Below are 17,770 nucleotides of genomic sequence, written 5' to 3'. Positions count from 1 at the left end.
TAAGATAATGAGAAATAAAAATCAGTATTATTAACAAGGACTACACTGATACTTTTCCGCTGATATAAATATCTTACTCAGATGGCGTTTTACCGAACTTTGTTGTTTTATAACAGCAGTCCACATTTACAGAATGACACCAAATACAACAAAAATATCACAGTCACTCAACACCAATTCCATCAACAAGTTGATTTAAAAAGGTTTAATTTAACAGAAATGGTTAGACGAAGGCACATGATGCATAATAATACAACTGATTGATCAGATAGTGCACCAGAGATGAAAACAGCATGTAAACCAGATTTGAGTTCTGCTTGTAAAACTTCCTTTAAACATGTCAAAACGGGAACAAACAAACAAACAAAACAAAACAAAAAATCATACAGTCAATAAAACAGAAAGATGACGACAAATATAAATGCAAAGCTGATTATTGTGGCAGACAGACATTAAAAGTGGTCCACGGCTTTATGTGGAATTCTTGTAGGCAACGTTTACAAGACAAAATGAAATAACACAACTGTAAGTCCAAGAGAAAAAAATATATAGGCTTGTAGTTTTTCACTGAGAGCTTTTCGCCTGCATCCTCTCTGCTGCGAGTAGTGAAGGCTTTTTTTGTTGTTTTTTTGCTCTTTTAAGAAGGGAATTGCATTTTTCCTCAGAAAAAGGCATTGTATCACAGTATACCCCATCATCTCTCTGTCACATTATTAGTAAAAGTCCAACATGAAAGTGGAAGTAGGGAAAACAAAAAGCCTAAGACATTATTTACTGTATATACAGTGAACCAAGTGAGCGGCTGTGCTGTGTGTCTATGCTAGAGAGCTGGTGTGTGCTGATATTACACTACTAGCATGCGCTAATGCAGATGGATTGATTTTTTTTTGCCCTTGAGAGAAGAGACAGCTGGTCTTGTCAGAGCTCAGCAGTGACTTCCGTGGTTATGGATCTCTCGTGCTAACATTAGTGTTGTTTTCCTTCCTTCCAGCTCCCTGTCACTGATGTAAAATCGCCCACTCCTAAAAGAGTAATTGTTAAAAACAAACTGTGCTCTTGGAAATCAAATATATTGCACTTTAGAACAAGGCCAGACAACGTTTTAAAAAAAAGTAAGAAGAAAGAGAATGCATAAAAATAGGATGTCCAGTGTCGCTAATTTTTGTCTGCAGATTCTCCAGTGAAACAATTACTTTCACAATTAGAAAAATATGGTCATTCATTCTCATGCAACCTGTTAATGTACCTTAAAACTAAGCCTAAGGACACTGAGGAACAGCTTTGCAAAGTCTACCTACCAGCAGCAAAACCTCTTAAAAACCATATAACAGTTTATGTTTTGTGTAAACGAAATGTCTGCTAGCACATATTTAGCAATCAGAATATCAAATAAATGCAAATATTCCTAAATATGGAAGCGTTCCTCTTCAGTGGAATTAGAAATTCATAGGCGTGGACAACAAGACACGACAACCGAGGTCTTGTTTGAGTTTTTGAGTGTAGTTTGATTTATGTTAAAGTCAAGCTGAAGACAAACGAGAAAGAATAATTGCACATCTTTATCTTATTTATGGATTATTTACCTAAAACAGTAACTCAATAATAAAACATCATTTTTCCTCCCCCCTCTTGACTATTGACTAGCAGAGTTTGCTGTTATGTAAATATAATTTGAATGTTATATGAAATAGTTAGTAACACACATTCAAGTTCTAGAGGAGAAAAAAATCAAAAGAGTTTTATTTCAGTCTGACTAAAAAAAGAGAGATCTGTGTAATTGCATGGCGACTACGTCTTCTGACGATTGTACAACCAATCCTCTCAGACCGTCCTCTCCTGACAACTTACAGCATCTGTGTTAATGATATTTTCAGTGTGTTTTCTTTCCTACTAAGCAGGCATCAATAACCTGTCTAAGGCATACTGTAAACGGTCCCAGTTCTTCCAAAATACAGTCAAAAAACAAATCCCCAGGCAGGTAGCTACCACATGATACCGGCTCCTCATCAGTGGAGCGGCAAACTTGGCAGCAGTGGAGACGCACACCAGGATGACGGTGATGATGGCCACCATGACGTTGATGCTCTTCCCCAGCAGGACTCGGGCGTCGTGGCTCTCGAGTTGGACCGTCTGCTGCTGCTGCTGCTGCTGGAGCTCCAGCTTGGACACGCGAGTCTGACACGACTCCAGGGCTTCCTGAGAAAGGTGGGGAGAGGGGTTTTTATGGGTCAGACCGTCTCTCAACTTGCTAAAGGGCATTTCGCTGACCTTTAAACACTCAATTACCCAAATTCCTCTAAAAGAATTCTTCTGCATCAGCAGAGAGAGGCCGCTTGGACAGATGACAATGGCCATGTGCTGAGATATTAGACACTTACAGGCATGGTGTATTTTTGCGATCCATCTTACCTGCTGCTTATGTGTGAAGCATCGCAACATAAGTAGATTCACCACCACTATTTACCTGTATGTCCCTGGCCCTTTCGTGAGCCTGGTAGGCCACCCTCTCCTCAATGCTGGCCAGCTCCTGCTTCAGATTTGCCATCTCATTCTGGTGAAGTTCTGTCAGGTCGTTCAGCTGGTCTTCCAAACGCTCATACCTGCCAGTCAACACAAGGGGATGGTTAATATTCATATCACTGCGGATTTTAAAGTGGTTAATGACACGTGGTATTAAGCTTATTGTTATCTCAAATTCTCTTAGAGTTATGCTTGTTTATTTTAGATGAACATTTTATATTGGTATGTCTGTTCTTATTATTGTTATTTAACAATAATGAAATGCCAAGTTGTGTAATCGTACCTGTATCTCTCATCCTGCAGTGATTGGCTGATAATGCCATACTCTCTCTCGAACTGTGCCTTTAACTCCTCTATATCCTCCTCCAGCTGATTCTGGGCATCTTTAATCTCCCTCACCTCCTCCAGGGTCAGGGCAAGTCTGCCCTGGTTGTCTTCCCCTGTTTGATCCCCCTTAGCTTGGCTCTGACACGGCCCTGCAGACGCTCCTGCCCCTGCTGGGTTTCCATTATTGTCTGAAACAGAAGCGCTGCCTGAGGAGCACTCGTCATCACTGGGATACTTGGGTTTGCCCACTATAGAGGTGCTGTTACTCAGTCCCTTCACTTCAGTGTCAGTGGACAGTGGAGAAGAAGAGTCCAGAGTGGTTTTGAGGTGGGCAATGTTATCAGCGCTGCCAAACTTGTTCCTGATGAGGTTGGCGAACTCTCTGGGCTTGCTGAAGAAGAAAGGAGGAGACAGCGAAACACCTGGTCCAATGGTTTTAATCTTGTCCATGGTCGGGTGTCGGCCACTGCTTGTCATGTCCCTCAGCTGTCTGGGTGACTCCCGGGGTATGGTGCTGTGTTTAACAGAGGAAGAGCGAGCGGGAGGGCTTTGATAGTTTTCACTGTCTTTCATCTTTCGATGGTACTGTTCCAGCTTCTTTTGCATCTGGGCAATGTTCTGAGCTGACTTCTGGTTCTTTTTCTCAAACACCTGCTTGATGCGCCCCACCTGCTGCTTGTCCGCACTGTCCATGAGCTTCAGATACTCAGCTAAATTCTCATCTCGTGTCGTTTGCTCGATCTTTATCTGTTCTGTGACTTTCAGTATCTTTTGCTGGAGGCTGTCCAAGCACGAGCGACTACGCTGGACCTCAAAGCCGAGAGCAGGATAGGGACTTCCATCACTGAGCTCCAGATCCAAATTATTCTCTGAAGAACCCCGGCGCATTGACAGCGGGAGGCCTATAAAACTGCTCTCTCTACTCCGGTCCTACAAAAGAAGAAAATCAAAAATTAAGCAAAAATATATGAAATTTGGTACAGTCAAGTATCAGTCAATACCACAGCGCTGCTATTAAAAACAAGCTACTTGTCATCTCACAGTACAATAAAGGATTTTTCCTTTCTCAGTTAAGAGACACTGGACTTGCACCACCTCCAAAATATATACACACATACATGCTTGTCACTAAAAGCAACCATCCAAAATTCAAAAAAGAAAAGTAAAACGCACATCGTACCACACACACAAGGCACATAATCTACGGACACTCATCTCACAAATCCACTGTTTTCAATTGCAGTAGGTATCCTATAACTGTTTCATGCTTTTAAATGTAGATGACAGCATTTTACTGTAATTTACAAGAGATATATTTTTCAGTGTAAATAATGTATTAAACTGGTGCATTTACAGGAAGGACCTTTTACTACCTTTTACTCTGCTTAATAAAAAAAAAACCCACAGCATTCTGGGAAAGTAAATATTTTATCAAGACTTCCAACTAAAAAAGTCTGAATTCAAAAAGTAAGGTTTTTATTTTACCCCTTTTTAAGATCAGGGCCTGTTTTCTAGTTTTGGCCCCAATTTTAAATTTGATCATATTATTTTATTCGACATAGAGCTGGGCGATAGAACGATAACGATATGTATCGCGATATAACTTTTACTCGATAGAGAAATTAAGCTATCGCGATAGACCTCGCCGCTCTTGTCCTCAAAAAAAAAAAAAAAAAAAAAGGTCAGCCAATCCAAACTAAGTAGCGCAGAGCCGAACCAATCACAGCCGCAGCGTCACGTCGCGTGACTTGTTAGGTACAGCACAAGTGCCAAGCCGCACGTGTGTTTGTTTGGGAAGCAGCCAGCGGGTAATGGAGCCAGCGCGTAATGGAGGAAATGAGTGTGCCGACTAGAAAAATCAACCGAGCGTGACCGAAGAGAAAACAGATGATGGTTCCAACGCCGGAGAGATTGTCAAACGGAAGAGCCATAGAAGTTCCGTAGTGTGAAGGTATTTCGGCTATTTCAAGTCTGACAAAAAACAGAGTAGCGTGCACTGTAAATTGTGCCGAAAGCAAGTCTGGAAATACAATAAACTGGTGCATGCGTCACACTGTGCGCCACGTTATTGTTTCGGTGAAATGAATTTCTACAATACTGTTACTGTTAATTCTACTCTCTGCAGTGTTTAAATGCTTACATATACACACAGTTACTGTCCCTCCACACATACGACTCGGTTCTGCTTCTATGCCCCAGCTTTGTTTACTTTTTCCCACCGAGGCTTCTAGACTTCTGATTGGCCAACATTTCTGCACGGTTAGGAATCTAGCGCCACCTGCTGCTTTGGCATGTTCATAGCAGCGTTTTCCTTCATTTCTGCCTTTATGTGTGGACGGGATTATTTTTTAAAACGAAAACGGAAAATCTCCGTTTTCAAAAATACCCGTGTACGTGTGGACGTAGCCTCAGTCTCTGACTGGAAGCGCTAATTCGTCATTCGGCTTTTGTCAGACTAAAGTAACTGTTAAAACTGTTTGAAAAGCTCAGCTATACAACAAGGAGAGATTGAGAATTTCCTTTTAGTTCTCAGTTTATTTGATATTGACAAAAGTTAGTCAGTTTTGTCTGTTCTTCTGTAAAACAAACTAAGATTTATTTTTAGAATTAATATTTTGTTTCTAAGTGGAATTGACAATTTAGTCTGTTTCGTTTGTTCTATTTTGAAACTTAAACGCTTTAGCGGCTGCCTTTTGTGTAGTTTGCAATATTTGCCTTTATTTATCTGAAAAAGTCTCATGTTCCTTAAGTACATCTACCCTGTTGAACTTATTATGGGAAATAAATATTTAAATAAAAACAAGCTGCTGATTATTTCACATTTTACTTGTGAGCAACGGCACATTTAAATCTTACAAATATAGTTATTTGGCTTATATCGTGATAGATATCGTTATCGCCTGAAATGAAAAAAACATATCGTGATATGAAAAAATCTCATATCGCCCAGCTCTAATTCGACAATAAAATTACATGTACACTTCCTGGGTACGAGTCTTTAATACAGAGGGTCTTTATCATTATCACAGAGACACAGCTATGCTAAACAACCTAAAAGTAGGTCAGCATTTTTAACTAAGCATTACAATCTACAGCTGCAGCTGTAAAGTAAAAGCACATGTGACCAACTGCTCATACTATGAATCCGATGTTTTCAGGTGCTCATTTGCTTCAAATTACTAGCTTAAATAATTGGGGTAAACATCATTATTTTCTTAGATACATACAAGAAAATACAACATTTCCACATAGTAATCTCTGGCTCGAGCACTATTCAGCATTTCACACTGTGAGGCCATCTGGGTGTGTCTATAATGCTCTTATTTGGAAAATCTGTTACATTTTAAGAGCCAGAATTTAATCCTGTTTGTTTATAATATAGATAAAAAAACAGTTGACAAAATTCATACAACTACTCTTAGTATGTGTGTGAAAGAAGTGGAGCATGTACATCTAATGTAGGTCAGTGATAATGTCACACAAAGGCGCAAGGCAGCAGAAAATCCCTATTCCAGACAATGTACCCTAGTTTTACAGTTAATAACCGTTTTTTGTGATTAAATCTGAACGTTATGCTCACTTTTTGTACTCTGTTGTAGGTTTGAGGAAGTAAGCATAATATATACAGGCTGAGTAAGCAAGATTGCATTTACTAGGGAACTAGAAGACATCCCGTTATGAGGAAACTGTAGGAAAGCAGAGAAGCAAAAATGTAATCATGCTTCTAAGCTGCACTTTAAAGAGCAGAAGTGTCGCTTAAAGTGTAAAAAAAAAACTGCAGCCCATCGGTGGCTCAACAAACCATTTCGTCTTGCAAGCTGATCACAGTGCAACACCCCTGTAGTGAAAGAGGGTGTAAGCTATTAAAGCCTTACACTAAGTGTTGTACAATAAGCACTATAGGCGGCACAAAACTGCACTAATCCTTAACAAATGTAACACCGCTAGTTAGTAAATAAACAGCTAACTCAAGCAGGCTCAATCTTGCTTAGCATTTCAGCATCGCCACGTAATGGTCACTTATTGCAAGCTAAGTATCTTGACATCAGCAAATGCACCCACAGTTAACCACATAATGAAACTTCTCAACACATGACTCCCACGTGAACCTCGAGAGAAGGTTTACAGGATGATGTATGAGTACATGCCTGGTGAACACACTGAAAAACACTGCTCAGACTAAAACAAAAACACAGTCAGCGGGACCATCTTTCTGAATTCAGCTTAATTCAAGGTATCCAATTACACAGGTGAATAGGATTTACCTGCTGTTGGCTCTATGATGTCACACCAAACTAGCCACACTTGTTTAATAATGTGAAGGCAAGAATCTAATGACATGATTATTACTGCAGCGCACTGTGTTTGTACCACAGTGAACAAGCACAAACAGCTTCACGTATATTTGTAGCCATGCTTGTGGTCACGTTGATGCAGACTGTAATCAGTCTGCAGCCACTGAATGACATGCTGCATGATTTAGCACACATAACTATGGCTCCAGGAATATATATCTACTGGTGTTGTAATGCCATCATCAGGCAACAAGGCAATTTTCCCCAATATTTAACCCAACTATCAACGCAACTAATAGCATGTTCAGTGCCTTGTTCTTAAAGGGAACTTCTGGCAGCAACTTTAGAAGTCCAAAAATAAAAATTATTTCCACACCAGGAAAAAAGACTTTTAATCAACTAGTAGTTAATTAATCAAGCATTGATAATATGCAATCAAACATACAAAGTGAGGTCACGCTGCTGTTTTATTCATTGCTATTCATTCAAGGTATCCTATTACACAAGTAAATTCAGTTTACTTCCTGTAAACAGAGTATGAGGTCAGGTAAAGGAGGTAAATTCCATTTACCTGCTGCTGGCACTATGACTTCACGCTCAACTAGTCAAACTTGTTTGATAGCCTGATAAGTTAGGGAAGAACTGATTATTACTAGAAGAAGCTGTTGGTTACGTTGGTGCAGACTGCAATCCTCAGCAGCCACTGGATGAACTGTGACATAATTTATATATACATATCTGTGATCCCAGGAATATGTATAATATGTATCGTGACTTTGTAATGCCATCATCGGGTCAAAAAGTCAACAATGCCACTAATGGCATGGTTAGTGACATGTTCCTCAAACGTGTTCTGTTCGGTCTCTGCTTTCAAAGTCCAAAAAGTTACTTCCACCCCAGAAACAAGTATACTTTAATCAACAATCAGCAAACTAATCATGTTTTAATAATACACAAACAAAAACTTAAAAGCTAAAGTTAAACTGTTGTTTTATTTATTATAATATAAGATTCAAGCTAGCCATGTTAGTTTCAGACCATTTCACCCATCCTGGATGCTCCCCTTGAACTGAGCCCTCTAAGAAGGACACCACTGGGATAACATGATCAGCTCAAAAAACAAAACAAAACATGGTGGCAAACTGTGATGGCTGAGCTGACAGATCCATTACTTCCTCTAGGAATGAAGAGGACAAACTAACTCCACAGCATCCATCTATTAGAGAATCACTGATTTAGTGCAAATCAGCAAATGTTGGAATGCTAACAGGCTCAGCTAAGATTGTGAAAACAGTAACAATTACACTTGTTAAACATCATTATGAGCCTGTTGCAAAGGCAAAATCAGCATTAAGCTGCCATCATGGATTTAAACTAATGTCATTTATACACACACACACACACACATATATAAATATATATATTTGTCTGTAATTACACAGTATATTCTTCATTATGTGTAGTGTGTAACTGGAGAACAGCACGCTTATTTCTACAAGCAAGCCAGGGTTTTTTTCAGCCTCTGTCCTCATCCTACTCTCACACTCTCTCTGGCATCTGTCCTTATTGAACACAGAAGTCTTTCTCTGCAGAGAAAAAAGCTTACTTTGTCATGTTCTACCTCTGTCCTGTCCAGGACTGAGCCACTGCATATGGAATCACTGGCCTGACGTAAAGCCAGACGAACCCTGCATCCAGTTGTGGTCTTGCCCCATCGGCTGTGAAGGCTCTAATTCTCCACCAAACAATAGGTTTCACATATAAACCGACCTTTTAGTCAAACCTGATTTCCATACAAAACAATGAGAAACTTAATGTTGCCTCGCTTAAGAGGAAGTGTAAAGTAAGCTGCTGTATTGCTCACTCAAATTACCAAATCTTTTCAGAGTTCATATGACAGTCACAAAGAACTGCCTGTTCCACCAGACAGCTTAGACTGCATGCTATTTCTGCAGTGCTTGAACAAAGCTAGCTCCTCAGGCGCTCTCCCACCACTAGCATTTACTTTGGAAATGTTCAATATTGTCCTCTGCACCATTAGGGGCTAAACACTGAGCACAGGGGTCTTACTCTGTTGCTTCAATGTGCTGAGATAACATAAATATGGAACAAGTGCAAAATAGATCAGATGGAAACCTGGCAACCACTGGTGAATCACTGCCGAGGCCTGCAGTAAGATTTATGTAAAGGGTATTGATAAAACTTCCACACTTGTACTGCACCTGAATTTCAAGCTTAAAAATGATAAAACAAGGAACTTTGTGATATAAACACAAGTGTCTTTTAACTGGATGAGGCCATAATCGTGAGAGCGACCTAAATAACATAACCCAGACATTTTTTACATTCTGGAAACCATCTGCAAGTATGACAGCTGGCAATTTCCTCACACGAGATTGATGAAATTGTATCATTTCAATTTAATAAGCACATCTGCACCACCACTGCTGCTGCTACTTAAAATTTCGAACCACTCTGAATAACCGCAGGAGCAATCTGAAGGTCTCTGCGGATGAGTGGTCCTGCTAAATGAAGTAGGCTCACGCTGATGAAAATGTCCTCCCCAAATCTGCTGAGGAGCTGCCCTACTTTTCACTCACTTTCTCCAAAAACATTTGCGCAGCCAGAGACCGGTGAGATCCCGGTTACATTTTTGATCCCCTCTAATCGTGCCTTTAAAATATGTTTTATCACTACAAATGAGGTGTGTTCTCACCCTAAATAAAGTCTTCGAGATGCTGTCTTTTGAATTAGCAAGCCAGGCAATACACCCACTGGTGTTTTGACTCACAAATAGATTTTAGTGTGTCAGTAGAGCAGAAGAAGAAGAAAACAGAGAGCGGGAGACAAGGCAGAGAGAGAGAACTGAAACAGATATAAAAAGGACAGGAACAGAGGTTGCCCCCAAACAGAGCTCAGCAGCACACATCATCCCAATCATCATCATCATCTCCAACAGCAGGATCAGCAGGAGTCCTCCGTGCCCTCAGGGTGCCTCCTTCACAACTCAACCCTGCATGAGCCCCCTGTTCCCCCTCCCACGCTGTCCTACATAGCACACAGTCTGTCCAGCACCATGACCCATTTAATAAGCCCTGACCTCGCTTGACAGCATAACATAAAGATCCATCTGCATTAGCCTCAATCTTAACCCAACAAGGAAACGCTGTGTGTTGTTAGGCCTGAGAAAACCCACTCAAAACTTAGCTACAGTTCGAGGGCAAAGTCGCTGCAGATGCTGCTTATCTTGCACTGAAGTGTACTCTCTCTTGGATCAATGATCTAGTTAGTGATTCAATTTTTCATGCAAAGGCAGGCCTCGCACTCATTTGCCCACTGCACCACCACGAGAAACAGACTGAGCAGCAATTCAGCATTTAAGTTCTGAGGAAGAGCAAGGGTGAGAGCTCACAAATTATTTAGAACTGGGTGGATATGCAGGGGATGTTTACTAAATTCTGAGTAGTATGGATAAAATAAATATTGGTTTAGATTGATTGAACGTGCAGCTGATTTCTTTTCATCTTGCTGAACCCACTGCCCCTTTCAGTTTGAGTGAACATTATTATAACCACAGACATTTTCTTATGCAAACAGGAACACATTGTCCCCAATACCAGGAAGTAATGTTTGCTAGTACTCACAATCCCTTTTGCAATCTAGAGAAACCATCAGTTCACAGGGCCTGGTCATGCAAGTGCACAAGCACATTCAAATACAAGCACAGGTGTTTGCACCAGTTTGATGTAACTGGATCCAAATGACAAAACATTTGGTGTTTGGTGTGCTGTCACTGGCTCTTGGCACGCCCAAGTAAACACGCACAAACAAGGCAACGGAGCTGGCACACTTGAAGAGATGGAACAAAACCGTCCCTTCAGCCGAGAACAGAATCACAGAGGGGAAGAAGCCCTCGATGCTTATTGGTATTCCCTCCAGCTGATCCTCATGGATACAGACGCTCTCCCACTCAGGGCTCACACAGGGAAACAGGAAGAAAACCAGCGATATGGAGCGTGAGAGGGACAAGGAGCACATCTTTCATTTTAAAGAAACCTGACCCGGCGTCTCCCCCCTCCGCCCTCTCCTCTCATCTGCATCCCACAGCTGCATATGTGGTCAAACTTTGATTGCTTTCTTTACTGAGGGGCCAAACTGTGCACCTTATTGGACTAAAAGGAATGGGGAAACTTGCAACAGAGTCTAAAGTCTTAAATTCCCTGAATGAATGATCCCCAGGGGGTCAGGGGAATTAATTGCTTAAGACATATTCACTATTATCTTAGAAGACAAGCTGCTCCAGGACTAAATCAATAGTCCATTAACACTTACTAGTGCCTGCTTGCCTCCAGTGACTGAGAGAGTATTGAGCGGGATTCAATTAAGATAAATACGCAACTATATTCAAGTGACCAAAACCGTTGATGTAACGAGGCTGGCGAGGACTCGAACACTTCAAAAGATATTTTCGGCTGCTCCCTTATTCGCGAGGTGTCACGGCAGGTAGCTCTGCATGTTTGGTTTGGCAGATTTTTTTTTTTTATAACACTGGTGCTCTTCCTGAAACAACACTAAAAGGATTCGTGTCTCCTCCCGGCATCAAACAGGAGATCTTTCAGTAAAGCACTACATCACAGAGCCACTGAGGACTGAAGCACTTCTTTAGCCTTAAAAAGAAACACACAGGACCTACTTTAAAAACTTTTATTTAAGGACTCTGGCATACAATGCACAACATGTAAATATTATGCCGACGTGAAGGTCAATGTGCACCTTTTGCACGATAACACGCATGCGAGAATAGCATTACAGGTAAAGGGCACAGTTCACATATGGAGAGCTGGGTCACGGAGAAATGCCACAATCTCAGCAGAGCCACCACTCAGTAAGGGTTAAAGGCAGTCTCTGGAAGCCAGCCACGAAAAGCCAAGTTGCATCATTTTTGGCCTCTAACCCACTATATCTGCTGCACAATGGCTTTTTGAGAAACAAAACTGGAATGCCATTTACGGGCAACAAAATGAGGAAAAGCAAAACTACACAGCACAGCATTAATAAACCAGCTAACAGTCAGATGAGCTGATCCACTTTACTGTGTTAGCGATTATAACAAAACTGGTCTGACTGCTTATATAAGAATCCGGCTATAAAGTTATTCCGCATGATTCTTTCAAGCTGTACTCCAGGGGAGAAGTGATCGATTTCAATTACTTATACTCTTAATTCAGTTTAAATTCAGTCTATTAACAGGAACCTAAAAAAAAGGGGGAAAAAAACCCGTAATAGCACTTTTTAGTGACTGGGTGTCAGATGTAAAGGTTCATACTGAAAATGAGAAACAGTTTGCTGCTTCATGCCACTTTACTGAAGCAGCGAAAGAATCACACGTTTTATGTGTTAAAGTTTCTGGCTTTTAACAGATAACAGATCTGCCCCAGCCATTAGGGGACTTCTGACTCCTCGTGTGGTTTTCCCCCTAACCACCCAGTTTTAGTTAGCTACTTTTGTCAAGTTTCTTTCAGCTAAAAGACTTGTCATGGGACTTGAGTTAAGTGCCATTCTGATACTGTGTACTCTTAAGATTTTGAGGATATAAGCATATAAATAAAAACTTTCTTTTTTCCTTACTTTAATGAAATTGTAATATGAGTCATCAGGAGATTTTGTGATATAATCCTCCTTACCCTTCATCTACATCTGAAATCCTAACTTATGTGGTCGCTGACCACAAAGAAAACTCAACTGCGCTATCAAAAGAATATATTATGGTATAGTTTCCTTTAAATATCTGCTGTTATCGCTTTAATATAGATGAGCTGGGATCCTCATATGGTTGTGAAATAGTAAATAAATCCAATCAGAATAGGTTGCTCTGAACAAGCAAATATTTGATACAGTGTTTGCGTGATTAAGGTTTGTATTTGAACAACACCATAGCTGTTTTTACAAAGACCGATTCAGCAAAAATATTCCCTGGTGGAAAAAGTCAGTAAGCAAGCCGTTCGCCTGAGAAACTTGTATTGTCCCCTGTAGAGGAACCGACTTCTTGTAGGTACTTTGCATAGTTTCTTATCAGTCTGACACCAGCTTCCTGGGAAAATTAGCAGTGAGTGCGCATATTACATGTTAAATATTCAGTACTTTAGATTTTTTCTTTAAAGTGAACATCTTTCCAAGAAAGAATTGATGATCTTTCAAATTTACGAGCAATCATCATGACAGACTTGCAAAGGGAACAGCAGGCACTGATTCTAATTGATTTGAAAGTCGAATAAATGCGGGGAGCGTATTTACCTTTTCTGTGTGACTGACCTGCTTTTTATTTGCTTAAATTGGGAGAAATCACTAGAAAATATTGATTTTATGTATCACTTGATTGAGTATATCTCTTTGATTGTTTAAAAGACAATAAGCTGTTTACGTGTCCAAATATGTTTGTTTTTTGTTTTTAAGTTAACCCTTTCCGTGGGTTCTACTTACTACTTTTTCACAGCTGTGCATGACAGTAAGGTGGGGATGGATGAGAGTTTATGTTTTTTTACCCTTTAAAAACAAGGTTATGAACTGAGTCACTGAGCACAAACACAGAAGCACCTGTAAGACGCAGCGCAGTACAGTAGCTTATAACAAACACACTACCTAAGCTATTAAGTTTCCGCTCAGACTATTAGTTCTGCTGATAGCAAAACTGATAACCCAGCCAATATTCTTGGAAACAATGGGGGAAAATGGCCAGCTCATAATTTACTTTCCAACAATACGTTTCATAAACTTGTTCGCAACTTAAAGCTGGTCCTCATACCAGCTGGCCTTACTGAACATTTACCCAATATTGGCCTAGGCTGACTCACATATCGGGCAGACTCCACACCTGTGAGCAACACAGCAGGATCACAAACCATAGCCTCGAAAATGAACAAATGCATGGAATATGTATTAAGGAGTCACGTGTTTGTTTGGTTTAATATGTTTGCATGCTTCCACTAAACTTACCACCCTTGTGTTTAGAAACCATATTTAGGAGTGGTGGGCGTGTGTCTCTAAGAATCAATAAAACTTTTCAGATTATTATTAAACCATAGGATCAACCGCTTTCGGTAGCCCGGAGTTCACATCCTCGGAGTCCCTTCACATCCCCATGAAGACATGCCCTTTTCTACGGTATCTGTATGAGAGCGGCTCACTGAAAGCTCTTTGTTCGGGGAAACACGCAGCTTTAAAAGCGGCGCAGCTGTCGGTTTCACATGACGTGGAGCTCGAGAGGCAACAATGCATCGCCGGTACAGTACGGGTCCTGCCGTTCATCACACAACAATGCTGCAAAAACAGTCATTCACACACTCACCATCCGGTTGCTGCTGCTGGTGCTGCTGCTGAGGTATTTCTCGACTTCGGACAAACTTCGCACGGACACGTTTGCGCTGGGCATAATAACCTCCAGTTAGTGGCCAGTTAGGAGCTGGTGGGTCGTCACTTCGGTGTCAGGACTAGTTTACAACTGTCGCCTAAACTCGTATCCATGTTTAGCCCCCCTTTTTTGCTCTCTCTCTCACTCCCTTACTCACTCACTCACCCGTGCACTGGCTGCTCCCTTCAACAAAACTGCGCGTGAACCTAAACCCCGCCCACTCGTCTCTCTGAAGGGTGGCTCAGCTGAAAGAGGAGGGGTTAACTCTTTAAACACACGTACCTGCCTGCTGAAGATAACACAGCCTTGAAACTCTTTTTCTCTCTTTCTCTCTATTACCACAACAATTTAAGGTACTGTAGTTAGAAATATGCGCATTAAATACGGTTTTAGATATATTATAAATGGAGGAATCTCGTTTTGGAAAGTAAAAGTAGATAATAACTTATGAATATTTAAACCACTTAGCCTACATGTGTTATTAAAGGGGAAAAAATGCATTATAAGCAGGCAATCTAGTTATCATCGATTGAACTCTTGAGAGCATTTGCTAGAGTAAAAGCTGAAGGACTGTGGTTTAAAATTACTGTTGCAAATATCAGTTTAAAAGCTCATTTGTTGCTCTTGAAGTATCAAAGTGCACATCCTGAATTGGGTTCTACTTACCCTACAGAGCATTACCTAAGTCATTCAGTAAGCTGAATAATGCATACATTTTCTGAAGGGCTGAGTTTTTAAATTTAGTAAAGTGTGAAAGGGAAGGTTTACCAGATTGCATTTCGTTGCCCTGTACCTGTGCATGTGCAATGACAATAAAGTTGAATTCTATTCTATTCTATTCTATGTGTGTTTTGGAGGTGGCAGCACTGACTGAAAGATAGAAGGATGAGTTGGAGACTGTGGTTTGGAGACGAAGTTAAGGAGGCACACTTGGCTGACTTGGTTCAGACGTGTGCAGAGGAGGGAGAGTGACTATATTTTACAAAGGATGTCCAATATAGTATATGGAGGGAGAAAGGACAACAGAGGAGGGTGAAGAAGTCACTTGGATGAGTGATGAAAATGTTCCTACGACCAAAAGTGAACAGAGTTTTGTGGGATTGAGCTGGATGATTGAGCATGGATCAACACACATCAAAGAATCTCATGGATGTCATGAAGGAGGACATGTGGAGAAGGGTGCGGATGATCTGCAGTAGGGGCCACTGAAGGGAGCAGTTAAAAAAAGAAGTAGTACTGAAACTGGGTTACTAGTACCCAGCTGTTAATGTGGTGTTGTTGTGGTGTGAAAAAGAAAAAAGTGTTTTTTTCCTCTGAGCTATGAAGTTTTGACAATTTAAGTATCACAAAGTGCATGATGATTCACTCAGATATTACTTACTGTGTCGTTGTAAAAAATACACCGATGAACATGTATTCAAAACCAATCTATATAAACTATTAAAGTAATTACTTGTGGGGAACAAACCCTTTGTTTCTTACTGTAGGGTTAATGCCATTGAACGATGCGGTCATTTTTAAAACTGTGCAAAAATAAATACAAGAAATGAAAGTGCAAAAGTACAAAAAAAATGTGATGACCATTATTACGTGATAATATTTCAGCTTAAGTGGTGAAAAACAGGGTGGCAGTCAAAATGCGGAAGAAAACTAAGCAGTACACGCTGCAAAGTGAAAAATGTTGTAAAATAGGGTGATGATTGCATGTATCTATAACCAGACAATCAGCAGGCCTAACAGGAAGGAAGGAGGTTTGGCCTGATGATACTCACAGCAAGTTTGATCATTTTAGATAAACCGACAGCATAACTGACATATCGTGCTGATGTTTCCCTCCAAGAAGTATTTCAATTTGATGTAAAAGAATCTGGCTTACATATAACCGGTTCTGTCACCTTGTTTTTCAACACTACCCCCCCTCCCCCTCCTCACCCCTCCCAGCTGCACAGACACCCAGAACAGAACAACCCAACTGGTTCTTTCATTCAGATTCAGCTCAGAATGAGCTAATCCACCATAAACACTCAGGCTCGTGTTGCATCACAAATCCCCGAACCTTAACAGTTACCGTGTTGTTTCCCATTTCTTAACTGGTTTGCATCACACATTGATATGCAGGAGCTTATGCAGTTCAAAGGTGGTGACTAAAGCGATGAACTAGTTTGACAGGACTAAGGAGAACCACACAAAGAAGCTTCTGGGATACACTGGACAATAGACTTCCAAAAAATAGCAGCAGACAACATCATTCATTTGTTCATCAAGTTTTAATGCTCCTATCCGTGCTTTTAATTAGCTGGACACACCCATGGTGTAACTACCACAAAGCCTGCAGACACTGTCCTCCGTTCAGTTACGTATATGCGCTGAGCTCTGATTAAACATTGATGAGCTTATAACACAAGCTGTAAGCACAGCGCCCTGCAACATCTTCCACCGTCATGTCATTTGACACAAAACACAACAATAAGTCGGTTGGGCAGGATGCAGATTTTGTATTACTAATTCAGAAGGGACATGTAAACAATCTGGTGTGTTTATAGAAGCGGTTCAGCTTCCAAGAATTAGCATTTAGACTAAGTGAAACCAAAGTCCGGCTAGAAACAGGTCTTGCAACTCAGGAGACATCCTGAAATTCTTATTTTGAAGCATTACTTAAATGTACTTATATAGAGAAAAGTCTGACAAAATACATTTATTCCCCCCTGGAAGTTATACTTTTACCACCATCGTCATCATCATTGTTTACAACAGGCTGAACTGCAGGACCAACACAAAGAGCTGTGTACAGAAAGGGGAGTAGTAAGTTTGATTTCCCAGGTAAGATGATATCTCTCAGTGTGTGCCACAAAATGATGGGAGATTTTCTATCACTAAGCTGTGGCAAGCACTGTGTACTCTGCTGGGGGACAGCATCAGAGCTGGTGACACTGAACAGACTGAATAAACTGATTAGGAAGGCTGGCTCTGGGATTGGCTGCAAACTGGATGCTTTCAGCGCTGTGGCGGAGAGGAAGCCACTGAAAATATAAATGTGACAAATATCACCTGATCAGCCCTCTGCACTTATGAGTACATAGCTAGGGTTAGCGTTATTTCTCTGTGAAGTTCTGAATAGATCTCAGTTAAATGGCCTTTTGGAAGTGGGCTTTTCTGCTTTGCATGAGACAGTGGGTTTACAAACCCCTTGTGGTCAACCACTTTGAGCCAGTTTCGTTCT

At 40.8% G+C, this 17,770-nt stretch overlaps 1 protein-coding gene and 1 long non-coding RNA gene across 3 annotated transcripts; one reads left to right on the top strand and one right to left on the bottom strand.

Annotated features, from left to right (window-relative positions):
- Window positions 1–190: 190 nt before the first annotated feature.
- Window positions 191–14,722, bottom strand: LOC113026562 (transmembrane and coiled-coil domain protein 3-like). 2 transcript variants are annotated; one of them, XM_026175483.2, is made up of 4 exons: window positions 14,488–14,722; window positions 2,804–3,777; window positions 2,465–2,600; window positions 191–2,196 (listed from the first exon to the last, which is right to left on the bottom strand). In XM_026175483.2, the coding sequence occupies exons 1-4, from the start codon at window positions 14,569–14,571 to the stop codon at window positions 1,891–1,893; spliced, it is 1,500 nt and encodes a 499-aa protein (XP_026031268.1). In that variant the 5' UTR covers window positions 14,572–14,722; the 3' UTR covers window positions 191–1,890. The 2 variants fall into 2 exon arrangements, with proteins under 2 accessions (XP_026031268.1, XP_026031269.1); XM_026175484.2 differs by lacking the exon at window positions 14,488–14,722 and adding an exon at window positions 4,988–5,707.
- An 8-nt stretch (window positions 14,723–14,730) lies between these two features.
- On the top strand, window positions 14,731–16,017 carry LOC113026561 (uncharacterized). Its single transcript, XR_003272937.2, has 2 exons — window positions 14,731–14,903; window positions 15,408–16,017. It is a non-coding gene; the product is annotated as an uncharacterized LOC113026561 (long non-coding RNA).
- Window positions 16,018–17,770: the final 1,753 nt, after the last annotated feature.

The sequence above is a fragment of the Astatotilapia calliptera genome, chromosome 7 (genome assembly GCF_964374335.1).
Source record: "Astatotilapia calliptera chromosome 7, fAstCal68.1, whole genome shotgun sequence".
NCBI classification, from domain to species: domain Eukaryota; kingdom Metazoa; phylum Chordata; class Actinopteri; order Cichliformes; family Cichlidae; genus Astatotilapia; species Astatotilapia calliptera.
The sequence above is the reverse complement of the archived record's forward strand: the minus strand, read 5'-3'. Positions and strand labels throughout refer to the sequence as shown.

Excerpts from the sequence above, each read along its gene's own strand:
- LOC113026562 (XM_026175483.2), bottom strand. The coding sequence starts at position 14,571 with ATGCCCAGCGCAAACGTGTCCGTGCGAAGTTTGTCCGAAGTCGAGAAA. Across the intron at positions 2,601-2,803 it reads CTGCAGGATGAGAGATACAG|GTATGAGCGTTTGGAAGACC; the intron begins GTACGATTACAC and ends GTTGACTGGCAG. Across the intron at positions 2,197-2,464 it reads AAAGGGCCAGGGACATACAG|GAAGCCCTGGAGTCGTGTCA; the intron begins GTAAATAGTGGT and ends CACCTTTCTCAG.